Source organism: Paralichthys olivaceus, chromosome 5, assembly GCF_024713975.1.
Source record: "Paralichthys olivaceus isolate ysfri-2021 chromosome 5, ASM2471397v2, whole genome shotgun sequence".
Classification (NCBI taxonomy): Eukaryota; Metazoa; Chordata; class Actinopteri; order Pleuronectiformes; family Paralichthyidae; genus Paralichthys; species Paralichthys olivaceus.
In genome coordinates this window covers 5,556,730-5,570,746 of record NC_091097.1, presented here as the reverse complement: position 1 = coordinate 5,570,746, position 14,017 = coordinate 5,556,730, and the positions used below count along the sequence as shown (strand labels likewise).

At 41.3% G+C, this 14,017-nt stretch overlaps 1 protein-coding gene and 1 long non-coding RNA gene across 2 annotated transcripts in view; one reads left to right on the top strand and one right to left on the bottom strand.

Moving 5' to 3' along the window:
• The window catches only part of LOC109633976 (uncharacterized), a 41,076-nt gene that overhangs the window by 5,347 nt on the left and 21,712 nt on the right, over nt 1-14,017 (top strand). The gene's annotated exons all lie outside the window — the stretch shown is intronic.
• Nucleotides 1,165-14,017, bottom strand: part of cacng2a (calcium channel, voltage-dependent, gamma subunit 2a) — a 60,116-nt gene continuing 47,263 nt past the window's right edge. Inside the window, exons 3-4 of the mRNA XM_020094189.2 lie at nt 6,018-6,158; nt 1,165-3,463 (exon numbers count right to left, since the gene is read on the bottom strand). Coding sequence (XP_019949748.1) covers nt 2,928-3,463; nt 6,018-6,158 — 677 coding nt within the window. The 3' untranslated portion in view covers nt 1,165-2,927. The remainder of the gene's footprint in view (nt 3,464-6,017; nt 6,159-14,017) is intronic.

Genomic DNA, 14,017 nt, shown 5'->3' with positions numbered 1-14,017 from the left:
TAGAAAGGTGTTGGGTGTTCAAAACATGGCTGAGCTATTGCAAACCTGTGTTTCCCTCTCAGGAGTACTTTGACTATACTATGACCTAGAAAGATGCTGCGACTCTCAGTATTTTACCTGCTGTCTTCACACAGAGAGAGGAAATTTGAACTTTAACTACAACGTTTTATAAATTGTTGTTTTGAGCTAAAAGCAGACAGATTTTCTCATTGTGTTCATGCTCTAACGTGGCCTCATATCTGTATATTCTGTAAGAGTGAAATGTGTGTTTCTGGCTTCATTATTCCACTTACAGACACACACTCATGTAGATATTGCAGTTCTAACAGGCCTTAAGGATATTTTTGGATTGCGGCTCCCAGTGGTTGATTACAATGTGTTATCACCATTTCACAACAGCAAACAAAGGCCGTGGTTTTAGCAGAGCACACAGGGTGTCATGTTTGACAACTCTGCTTTTATTTTTATTTTATTCAGTACTGGCAATTTTTGACTTTTTTACACTAGCACACATTTTTTTGTAATGATCTATTACTGTGTTTTGGCTTAACTGCTCAACACTTGTTTTGCCAATCGTGAGTCAGTTTCAGCCACCAATTACTGTATGTTTCACCTTGGTTTTAATGGCATCAAATAACTAATCAAAACCAAACTTATGAGAGACATGAGCACTTGAACAAAAATCAATGTGATAAGAACTACCTAAAATGACAGAAATCATGTTTGAAAAATATTTATTAAATCTCTACTTTTTAGTTTGGTCCATGTCCCATCCACTAATTGGGAGGAAGTGGGATTTAAAATCTAAGCTGCAGCCATCCACCAGGTGGCGTTCAAGACACTTTGGCTTCACTTTCCGGGAGCTGTCATGTCTTCCATCTTCATATACAGTCTATGATGTCAACCCTCAACCCACCGTGTCCAGTGCCATCTTGCTTTTTTGAAACCAGAAGTAACCATATATGGAAATGGGCAAGGGGGGCTGGCTCAGTGCTTGAGGACACTAGAGGGCCCACCTACGGCTACCTGCACCCATTGGTCAGTTCTAGCTGCTTATTATTCAGTGCATTATCATCTGACTGTATATGGAGCCATAATTAACAAAATGAACATCATGCTGTACTGAAGAAATCTTGAAACTAGAGATTGAGAGCATAAAATCTTTACAAATGTTTACTGAGGTTATACATCAAGTGAGAGGGAGTCATTTTGTCAGACTTCTGCAGAAACTGACTTCTTTTAATACCAGTGGAGTCGCCCTCTGCTGGTCATTTGAGAGAATACACATTTAAGGCACTTCCGTATTGGCTTCACTTTCCAAACCAAGCATCAATTTTTTCACACAGTCTATGACTATAACTGACAAATAAAAACAATGTTCAAGGATTAAATGTGTGTTAGAGACACGCAGTGAAACATGGTGATTTGTTCCCCCTAGGGTTCGTATTTTATTCATCAGGACTTGATGCATCCAAGTATAGGATCATTCGGTTTTGGCACCTTTAAAGATTTCATTTTCAAATTGAACAACACATTAAAAATCAAAAAGAAACAAATAAATGACTAAGGCTGTGTGAGTTTTAAAAATAAAATACATACATACATATATTTATATATTTATAAAGAAATCAACCAAACCATTTAAAAAAGCAGTTTTTGTCAGAGTAGATTGTTTGGTTTGTCTCACAAGAGCAATAAGATAAAATGAACTAAATAAATAAAAAATAAAACAAGAAAAATACACATGAAAACATTAATACTTAAAACTTTAGCGTTTTTGCTTTTTTCCCCTTATAATTATTAACCTTTAAAACTTAAGTTTCTCAAGAGCAGATTTGCTGTAATTTTATAGCATGCATTTAATTTCTGAACTTGTGAGTCACTTCGCTTTTCTTGTACTATTTCATATTTAACTTGTTTTTATTTTTGTTTGACGTCCTCTTCTTTTCCTTCCCCTCTGCTCCTTCCTTTTTATTCTGCTGAAGTCGTATTTGGAGTCTTTGCTTTGTGAACTTTAACCCCTTTTGTTGTTGGCTCTTTCTGTTAAGGGGTTCAATACTCCCATTACGACCCCTCTGAAAAAGAAAGCGAACAGGGACTGAGAAAAAGACGAGAAGGTTCTGTTAAAAGAAAAGATATTATTCTACCATTCACTGTCTGCGTCTGCCTCTGGTGGCATCAGTCGCTGTGTACTGCTGCTACCAAAAGGCCCTTCGCTGGTTTTCAACCTTCAAATGAACAGATACTAAAAGAGTCTTTTCTCGTGTTATCAACAGCACTTGGTTTAGTTATAACTTTTTTTTTTTCCTTTTTTGCTTCGGTAAAGTCTGTAACTCTTGATTAATAACATAATAATTTATTTATAAAAAGTAATACATATATATATATATAGTACCTTTGTTAGAGATTGCAGATTGGGCTAATTCGTACTGAATCCCAAACTGTAACAATTCACAGTTTTAATGCAAAAAATGAACAAATGAGTTAATAAACAAAAGAGGTGGTGGGCTGGCTTAGGGGGAGCTTGACCTGTTGCTCCAAACAAACTGTGGAGCAAAACTGCCAAACCAAAGGGCAATGAAATCATGAAATCATCTCTTTATCTCATAAATGCCCCCCTCCCCTCGCTCGCTTTCAGTGCCCCAAACCTCATGAACGCACCCTGCGCAGAAAAATTACATAACTCGCTCTCTCGGTACGAACCTGACCCACACTCACGCTTCTGCCATTCAACCCAGGAACTCAGCAGACCTGTTGAAACTCTCAACAATGCTAATGGAAAAGTCATGCACCTGAACAAAAAGAACAAATGTCTATAAACATGGAAATCCGTCTTCTCCAGGGGCGTACTGCACCCACAGGGGTTCCCGTGTCTCCTGGTCTCCGCTCTCTGCCGGGCCGGCCGGGCCTGGCCTGTGTCGACTTACTCATACCGGCGTGGTGCGGCGGTTCGCTGTGTTGGTGTGGCTCGAGTCTTTCAGGTCCTTCTGGATGCAGTTGTGGACCTGCAGGAAGTTGTGGTCCCTCTCAGAGTTGTAGGTAGCGGTGGGCGTGCCAGAGGACTTGAGAGTGTCCCGGGGCAGCGTGTACATGGAGATCTCCGTGGATGGCAGCGCGCTAAAGCCCTTGAGACCCACAGGCGAGTTGTCGCGGGAGTGTGATGGGTCTGTGGAGCGGGAGGAGGAGCGCGAGCGACGTCTGTAGCGGTAGCGATAGCTGGGGATCCGCGTTATGGCTGAGCCTTGGAGGTAGTCGGCTGCGCGCGCCCCTATTCGGAGCTGTCGATGGCGGTCGATGAACATGTGCACGGCCAAGACGCCAACCATCTCAGCCATGATGAAGGAGAGGGCACCGAAGTAGAAGGACCAGCCGTAAGAATAGCTGTTCTTCTTCGAGTCACTTTTTGAAGGGTCCCCCGAGTTGGCTGATATGTACACGATGATCCCGATGATGTTGCTCAGACCTAAAAGGATTGGGGATGCAGCAAAGAGAAACAAAACATGTTGGTATATGATTCATTTAATGTGCATGACTCCTCATTTTGCCCTTTCAGTGAGAAACAGGCTCTCGACGCAGATTATATAGGACAGAGAATAAAATAATCCACTTTGGGGCTTTGTTCTGTGTTAGAGTCCATCATTTATCCACATTTACAGAAAGTACTTTCACTCGTTAGTTTAGTCACAGACAGAGAAATAGATGACATGATAAATCCACAAAGATGGATCGCAGGGAAACGGTGTCAGAGAAATTGTATTTTTAGAGATAGATCCCAGTGGGTGAATTTCAGCCCAGCAACAGGACGGAGAGAAAAGAAAGGAGTGACTTTTCAGCTGCAGCACAACACAAGTTAATGGGCTGGTGGTACAATGTCAATTTATAAAAACACTGAAGTATGTCAACTAATTGAAGGAGTAGTTTTGGAAGCAAAGAAGGAAAATGCAATGACATTTGCAGCAGCTTTGGCTGAGATATATGTCATATCTGTTTGTGTATGTCTATTATTTAACGGGAAGCCATTAGAGTGGAAGTTAACAATCTACTTACCATCAGTAATGTCAAACTATTGTTTTCAATGAAAAATCCACCATAAACCACTTAAATTCTTTAAAAAATAACAAATGCGTGAAATTCACTAATCTCATCATTTTCTATCGGGTGATAACGTCAAGATTCTGCCTCTGTTATTTATTTCTGAGACTCTGATGAATGAACTATAATCTTCTTGTGTTTGGTCTTTGGTTTTGAATATTTTTATTTTTTCAGGTGTGCCCTTTAATTTCCTTATTCCCTGTTTTATATTGAAACTCTTTCCTTGTGTGTTCATCTCTCTTACTTCCTGTCTTTGTCTAATTTTCCCACTGTGATTTCACACTGTGATTGTCTGCACATGTCCTAATGTGTCACACCTGAATTCAGGCGTGCGTGCGGTTTCAGTTTGTGTTCCCTGGGTTCTAGTTAGTTTTCTTTTGCTTCCTGTAGTTTTTTTAATTTGAAATTTGAGTTTGCTTTTTAACTTTAATGTGTACATGGCACACATACATTGCCATTTGATCCATCTATGGTCATAACACAAAACTTGTCAGGTAAGTGTAGTTTTTACAATGTATTTAAAAATAAATTACAGCGACAAACACTGGATTTTGCACAAAATAAATATTGGGGCATGAAAGAAAATTGTTAACCCATTTGTCCAATTTCCTTAGTTTCATTATCACTTACTTTCTTGTATTCTTTTTTTATTTTACAATTTCAAAGACAAACATTAAAAAAATTAACCAATGTTAATGTTTTTCTTTTATTTAGGAAAAGGAGCATTGTTTCATGTCAAACTGCCAAGTTAGGTAACAGAGTAGCAACAGGATAAAACAGGATAAATATAATTTCTTTTAAGCTGTTAACTGATAACTGCTTTTAAAGTGTTTAAATACTGACGATGTTAAATGATATTTTGGGCTTATTGGATTTATCTTGTTTTAGTCTATTAAAAAATGGAATAACCGTGACTTGAATGTAATAAATTAGAGGCACAAAATATATCAATAGTGCGTATGAAAGAAATATTGATATGAGGTCTCCATAGAAGAGCTTAACTTTGTAAAGGTAAAATATCCATAATACTGATATCTGTGTCATCACACATATCAATATAAAAGTCTGCATGCAGAGATGCAAAAGAGACTTGAGCTCCTCTGTCTTGATTTATACCACTGATAACTGATCAAACGCTGACATCACATGAGGGTAACAGCTCCAATACCCCACTGCCAAACAGTGCTGCTGCTCCTGTTGTTTTCTGTGTGTCGTTACCTAAATACTTTACACCATGGTCTCATTTTCAGCCTCAGTTCTGGTCCTCCTCCTGTTGTACATAATGAAGCCTGAATATCCTGGTTACTGGTGCTGCCACCTGACACTTTTGACGTAATTAAGCGTCTGCACTGTCGTGATCCTGGTGCTCAGTCGCAGTGTTGACGTCTCACCAAGACATATTCTCGAGTCCATTGTGACCCTTCACCCTGTTTTTTATTTCTATCAACTTACTAAGTAAAATCAAACCAACCGATATGACTGAAACCATCTTTGAAAAAAAAATGTATATGTACTTTGACATTTTAATTTATATGCTAACATGGAGGTGAAATGTATGGCCTATACTTGGCTTTTATGGGGAGCTGTCATGTCGTCCATCTTTGTATACAGCCTATGGTTGGTGCACCTCCTATTGGAGCTACAGATGGGATGTGTGGCTGAGGGGCAGAGAGGTCGGTTTGATCCCAATCTTTCCCATTCCCAAGTGTCTTTGGGCAAGATATTGAACCCTGTCTTGCCCCTCTTAGTTATTGTCTGCTGAATGATAAAAAAAACCAAACTGTGATGCATGATATGATGCGCTGCGGCTCCTTGGTGCCAATGTGTATTCAGCTTTAAGTAACAGCTTAGCTGCACAAAAGAGTTCCTGCCCATTGAACTGAAGTGCCTGCAGTTCAGTATTACTCAGTAGGAGTTTGACTCACCTGCAGACACAAAGAAGATCCCTGCGCTGAGGATGATGTTGTGGCGTGACTTGTAGAACTCACTGGCAGCTATACACAGGCCTCCCATGAAGAGCAGGATGACACTGAGGATGGGGAAGATGCTGGAGGCTCGCACGGCACCTGGTAATCAGCGGAGGACAGTGGTGAGGAGGAAAATAGGGAAGGGGGGAAGGAGGCGAGGGAAGGGAAGGTAGGGGTGTGATTGGTGTTCACACAGCCAAAGGGGCAGCAGAGGAAGAGAGGAAACAAAGAGAGAAAAGCACATTAGAATTCATTTCAGCATCTGCTCCTCGTGTGTGAACACATCCTAATCAACACCCCATCAGGCCTGTGAAAGACTCCATCAACACTGTCTAGTGAGTGTGTGTCCCCACAGTGAGCCTGTTATCCAACCTTATGCAATCACGCTGCTTGACTCTCCCTCCCTCTCTCAGCAAACTTCTCCGCAGACCTCGGAGCGAACTGCCTAGCTGCTTTATGTGAACGGCAGTCAACAAAAGGGCTACGGGGCTCTGGCATGTATATGAGCCAGGCTGCAGTGCAGAGGCATGTCCTTGAAAAGCAAACGGCATCCTTGCAGCTAATTATTAAGGAGCAAAAAAATGAAAACAGGATATGATGTCACTTCAGTGGTAAAGACAGGGTCAAAAGAAGGAGATATGTCGTTGGGTAACTGTTTGCAGAGGATGTCTTTATTTTTTCTTCAGTCACCTCCTGCCATCCTTTAGCCTCTGACTTTACCTCCCCACTCTCCTGTTTAACATGCACGCTTAAACATTCAGTCTGGGTAGATTTTCACCACTTCACCTCATCTCCCCACATGGCTGCCGCCTCAGCACTTTACCCAGCTTCTCCCCAAAGTGCTGATGTTGGGATCGGGTGGCTCCGTGCTGAACTGAGCCACCTGCATCTCTGTGGGGACCCACCGGGGCTCCTGGAGGCCCATCTGCCTGCCTACCTGCTGCCATTCACTGCTCCCCTCCCCGCTATACCTTTCTCCATGTCAGGGATCCACTAGTCCTCAACCCCCCCTGCACCCTGCCACAACATGACGGTCGACACCTTAGTGGGGGAAGCCGCCCTAAGATTGGCGAGTGCTCATTGCTCACCATCCACTGGGCAGTAAACAAGGGGACGACCAGAACCTGATGAGGCTCCTTGGGCTGAGTGCTGCTGCACATATCCATTATCTGCCAAATAATGTGCCACGCCCAGCTCTGATGAAAACAAGCTTTTTAAGTTTCATTAATGAAACACCGGGAGAGTGGTTCTCCATCACTTTGCTCTGTGACGCCTTAAAACGCAGCAACAACAACTACTCGGAACACCTTGTCAGACCTTAAATACATCAGTGAGATTTCAGCTCATTCCAATTCCACCAGGGTTGTTTTATTTGTATATTTTTATAACCTATCCAGTATTTCATTATAAGAAGATAAAAATGAAAGGAAATGTCACAAAAAATAGAAAATAAACGTATATAAATGTATATGAACCTGTGCATAAACATGGACACATACTGGAGAGACTGGAGCCAGTCCCAGCTGACATTAGGCAATTGAAGGGGTACACCTTGGACAGGTCACCAGCAAACATCCATTCACAGCTATGGGCGATTTAGAATCTGCAATTCACTTAACTAGCGTATCTTTGGACTGTGGAAGGAGGCCAGAGTGTAGTTTTTTTTATCTTTATTCAAGAGTAGAGATGGGGAATGAAATGACCTCATCCTCATTTTGGTTATTTGGCTGTTATTCCTGTTTTCATAAAATACAGGGGGAAAAGAAACAAGGTGGCATCTATTTTTTTAAATTCTTGCTCATATCGGTGTTTACAACACTGGTTGTAGTCGTGGTGGCTAAGTCCGGCCGAGACACGCACTTGACCTATCCCGAGTGAGTCTCAGCTGTAAATCATGTTTTACTTAGTTTTTATATAATCAAATAACTCATTAAAACCAAAGTTATCAGAAACACTTGAACATACATCGGTGGGATAAGAACTTTAGCAGAAATTCATTGACACAACTTTTTTTAAACCTGGTCCATGTTCCATCTGTTAACAAGGAGGATTTGCAACCTGTACTGCAGTCAGTCACCAGTTGGTTATCAAGAGGCATTGGCTGTCATGCTGTCCATCTTTATATCCATTCAATGATTATGTTAAATGTTTGTATTGTGTATAGTGTAACAAACATACCAGTTTGTAAAACAACTCAAGTACATTTTTTTTCCCCTAAAGTATTTCTATGTAAATGGCAGTCATCAGGACAGCAGTGATTAGAAATATTCTCAATATTCACATATTCTTTAAATGATCAATTCTGTTTTCTTACTGTGTATAAAACCTTTAAACTTGTTTTATGATAATAAAAATATGGCCACAGCTTTAAGTCCGAGTTTAAGAACGTCACACATCATTAGTGAGCACCTTTATGGATGTGCATTTGACCCGACACTGTAATGTCTGTGCTCCACGGTCCGCCTGTATTCATCATATCATCATTCAACATCACCATGTGCTTATCGCTTTCTTTAACCTTGCCTGAAACTGCCCATCCACTGAGCTCCAATCTGTATGATGGAGACGACTCGAGCACCGTTATTCACCTCACTTCCATTTTTCTTCCATCTGTCCATCTCTCGTCTACTGCACATGGTCATCTCGTCGTCTTTGTCAACCGCCAAACGTCCCCCATCTCATCTCATCTTGTCTTTCTCTCTTTTTTTCCTATCTCTCGCCCACTTAATTCACACTCAGTCAAAGTGCAAGACAATTTGAAAGATAAAGTGTTGTCTCGCCCTCTCTCTCTCCCCTCTGTCTTTCTCTGCGACGACCCCCCCCCCCCCTCCCACATGTCTCCTCGCTTCACCACAGGGGATTGTGGGGTTTAGGGTTACATGTGTGGTGGATTGATTAAATATTAAGTTGTCTTGAGAGCTGACCCTGCTCCTGTGTCCTGCTCTAAATGCATCACTCTTCCAAAAACCCCACCGTCACTCCGTTAACCATGAAGGTATTGACATGGTCGTTCACAGCAATTTACCTGAGAGAGGGCACCATGGCTTACTTTTCATTCGTCAGCTTCATTTGCAGAGACAAAAGAGGGATAGAGGGCCAGCTAAATTCAATGATTGTTGACAATCGGTCTGTTTCATAGTGTGGGAGCTCAAGGTGACTCCAAAGTTGGAGGAAACCTCAGAGAGGTTCGGTGGCAGACAAATGTAGAGAGAAGAGGACATAAACAATTAAATAAAAAGCCATAAGAGCTATGTGTGGCAGCTGTTCTCCTCACCCCAATGGCTCGGATTTAAATCTTCTGGAATCCAGGGAGCGTTTGTGCTGTTGGAGCTTTCCAGACTTTCCAGGATTCAAGAGGATCCAGCTCATTTGCATGGTTTCGAAGGATCGGCTGGCCTACAGTGTTTCTCCTTCTCCAGTCCCATATACGCATTCTCTGTATTAACATCCATGTTTATCAGCGCGTTTAAAAGTGCAGTGACCTTCACAGTGACCTTCCAGCATACACTGGGCCGTCCCTGGGTTCGGGCTGCAGTTTACTGCCTCAAGGTGCCCCTGGGTTTGGCTGACCATGCTCTACCTCACAAGAAAAAGCCGAAGTCCCTGCACATTTTTCATGCCAGAATGCACTCTGTTCTCCTGCGTAATACTGAGTGGCCACACAGCGCATGTATGAAGCTGCCTCCGAGCAGCTTGTTGCCTGCTGTGAGGGCCAACGATGGGGATTGTCGAGGGAAGATGTGGCAACAACTGTGCCTCAGGGCGGTGGAACTGCTTTTATCTGAGAGGCCACTTATTTAAAGTCAGTCCTCCCTCACCACTTTCTGGAGGTTTCACGTTTTCATTTTCGTTAAGGATCTGCAGAGCCCCTGTCAGCGCTTCAGATCCTGCCTGGGGGGATGTTTAAGCACAGCAGCGCCCCCGGGGGGAGGCAGAGAGAGAGAGAGAGAGACTGACAGGCTGACAGATAGACAGGGACGATTCTCTGCTGTGGACAGGCTAGTGCAGGAAAAAGGACAAGACCATGATACACCATGTTTAGTAGTGCTGAACAGGGCGAGACACATATATTGATTTGTTGATATGTTAAATGGATGTTTGACCTTCTATTTAAATATTAGCTGTTGACTAATAATGTCAGCCACCTCTGACATATTGAAGGTTTCTAACTGGACTCACATAAAACCCTCCTATAGTGTTAAATATATAGTATTTTCAAATGGACGAAAAGCAGCTATTGTCAAAAAATGATACAAAACATTCTGGAACAAAAATATATATACAGCACCTTTGTGCTCTTCATAAGTGACTTAATAAATGCTCCCAACAGTTATTAACACTGTTCATCTTTGCTCCTTGTTGAACTATGATGAAGAGATAATAGCTGCAGAAGACTGCATTTGCACACATTTTTGGCAAATTATAGTTTTTGCTGCCACAGTTGCATTAAGTAAAAGTACTAACTTAACAATGTATGTATTTAGTAGTAAAGTATTGGGGGCAAAAATATACTTATCGTATCCAAATTTTTGGGTAATTTTGAAATAAATTGCCCCTTTACTGATATATACTTTTTTGTGTATATGTTCATTGCTATTACTGAGGGATGATTACTGATGAAAAAGTATTTTTCTGAGATGGTTTTGATTTGAACTGTTATATACACATGATAAATGACATGATGTGATTATTTGCGTTGATTTGACTGAAATGCCACCGACATCACATCATCACCTTCCCAAACCAAATGTGATGCTCGATCGCAGTGCATCTGTTACACTTCATAGTTTATCAGGGCGGCCTGGTGAGCGGAGACGATCTCAGCCAGGGTGACATTGTCTGACGGAGGACTCTTGGGAGAGAGAGAGAGAGAGAGAAAGCTATGGTGACTCTTCTCTGTGGTAAAATGCTGTCAATCTGCGGCTGAAAACCCACGACCCCGTCCACCTCTGCGGCGTCTTGTGTTTCTGAAGCTCTGGCCTCGGCCCACATGAAAGGATGCACTCGGGAGCACTGTGATTAGCACCGAGGTCGCCATTTTGATTTGGGTTGAGGTCACGATCACACAGAGCAGCGAATCTTCAGTTTCTCCTTCCCGTGACACCCGCATGAATATAGCTGCTTTCAGACACGCACCAAGCTCCGCACTTCCTCCGTATCTTCTCCATGTGTGAACGAAAATGTCAGATTGAGACTCTCCACAGTTTCTGCAGACTTCCTCTGCCTGACCTCTTTAATGTCCTTAAAAATCCAGGAGAAGTTGACGTGTTAAAGGGGATCCCCCACTGGATTCACCGCAAGTGGGGGGGGGGGGGTTGATGACACGTGACAGATGCAAAAATGAAAAAAAACTAAAACAAAACAAATATCTCCTGGTGAATAAAGCAGTGACACGTGGAACATACCGACAAAGATGTCAAGAGAGTTTGTGGCGATAAGAGCCGACACCGGTATCTGTGTGTTGTCAAGAAAATCCTGTGATCTACGCAACGTTACTTTCTGCCTGCACTAGGCTGCTCCACTTCTCATCTGAATAATGCGGAAGATTTGATGCTGTTGTGAATGCGTCTGTGCAGAAAACCTCCCGCTGCGTTGTGCATGTGTTAAAGGCAAACTCTGGGTAAACTCTGTAGCCAATTCTCCTTATTTTACCCGCAGGTCATGTCTGAAAACAGCTTATTACATCTAGTCTAAGACAATTTTCGGGGGCTGAACATCCATTGCACCTTCTCTCACGGATCTCTGTACACTCAGCAGTGATAGCTTAACACACTATATCATGTTTATGTTTTCTGCTGATGACTTTTGAATAAAGCTGTTGTGAATCATTTTTTATTATCATTTAATATATAATCGATTTTTTGCTTCACCCTTCTGCTGATAACCAGTGACTGAGCTAGCATTACTGAGCACGGCAGATCCTTTAAAAACCAAAAATACAAGAAGAAACATTTTGAGGATTTAAAAGACTGAATTAGCTGTTTTGTCTCTCGTTTGAATATAACCCTCAGATGTTAGCTAAATTAGCCTGTAAGACAAATTGAATTGGATTAGCTAGCTATTTGGGTTGCAAATTACTTAAATAAAATATGTGAGTTAGGACAGACTGTTTGGAAGCTAAAATGCTGCATTCGAATTTAAAGTCTCGGTGTTTTTAAGCTGCTCTTCAATTAGTTTGGATGTTTTAATCTTACATTACCTAAGATTAGCAAGGGTTGTGCCAAAACAATCACACTTAAATTACATTTTTTTTTAAGTTTTTAAGTTTGTCCATATTTGTAGTATAACTTACTGCAAAGTAATATTCAAATGAAAATTACTGCTTTTCTCAATCTCTGATTTCTATTTATACTGGTGGTGAGTGTTGCCTTCATGATGATTGGCATTTTTCTATTTACCACCACTATGACTGTTGTCATTATCCACAATGAGAGCTGACACCTCCTCTGATTGGAGAAAATCTCATGTACTTTGGTTTTATTGAGCAAGAACACTGAGTACTTTCACTCTTTGGTTTCTCTGATCCTTTAGTACACATGTTGACAATACACTGGCTGCGTTTAGAGTTTTCTCCAGGTACTGTACTGTGTGAAGTGTATGTCCCCACAGGCGGTGTCTCGCTCTGCCCGGCCTGTTGTTGTGGGCTGCACCGGGACAGGAGATGTAGTAATGGGTGATGGAGGCTGGTTAGCCCTGCCATCCTGCCGTCCTGCCAGCATGCGTGCCAACCTGTTCACAGGCTGAAAGCAGATACTGTGTGTACTGTATTGATTGGCACAGCTGCAGCTCAGGCTGGTGTCCGAGAGCTGGCACTCTTCAACGCTGGCTGATAAACAACTTAATGAGACGCAGCATCCATGCAGGCCCTCAGCTGCTGGGCTTCCTCTGTCTCCACTCATGCAACCTAATGGTAAATAGCCGCAATATTAAAGGCATCTGAGCAGCCGAATCTGAGGATGCAGCTGATCAGTTTCATACACGACAAATGAAACTCATATTGACTGGCAGTTGCTTTAATTTCAAAAAACAAACACGCACAGGAGACAGACAATCCACCGAATTCTGAGCTACAACAAACTTGGATCATTTCATATTTATAGAATGAAGTTAAATATAAGTCAGTGAGTCTTTATGGATATATTGCATTCCAGATCTACATTCTCTGGACATTTATGGGGACAAAATTATATTAACCATATATATGTTTAACTTGTGAACTCTGCACCAATGATAATTTAGCTAACATTATCGTTCAATGAACTGAGATCACTTTGTAAAATTCGTTTTCACTTAACACTAAAGGATCCTTTTCTGTGTAAATACATGTACACTGTCTTGTTTAAGATTTCCCTGACTTGTTGCCAGTTGCACCAAAGAAATGTTTCCTTACCAAGCCACAAAGAGGTAAAACTACCCAGAATTAAAAAAAAAAGGATTATAGAAACATATGCATAGTAATTCAATTTCTGTATTAGACCTTTATTTTTTGTATTAAAACGATCTCTACTACAACAGCAAACTGCTTCTTACAAACTAAAGAATACATTTTGTCATTTTGTCAGGCCATTTTCTTTTGAACTACATTTTGCTGATACTGTTGTTTACTGTGTTGTTCTTACATTTGTAGGGGTTTTCATGCATTTTTACATTCTTCTAAAGGATCTAATACTTATTTTACCACTCTGGGTGAGATCCACAGTATCATCAAACTATTTCAGACCATTATTTAATGAAATACTATCTTGAAGATAACACAACCTTGTCTTTAACAAGTGAAAACCTGACGTTTGTGCTCATATCTCACAATACTGCTGAAGTGAAGTGGCTCATACAGTCAAAATCTGACGAGTCAGACAAGGTACTTTATAGTGCATTATATTTTATAACTAATCATTTGTTTTGTAAGAAGGTAGAACCTACTGTATATGAACATATATATATATAACAGTGCAGTATTT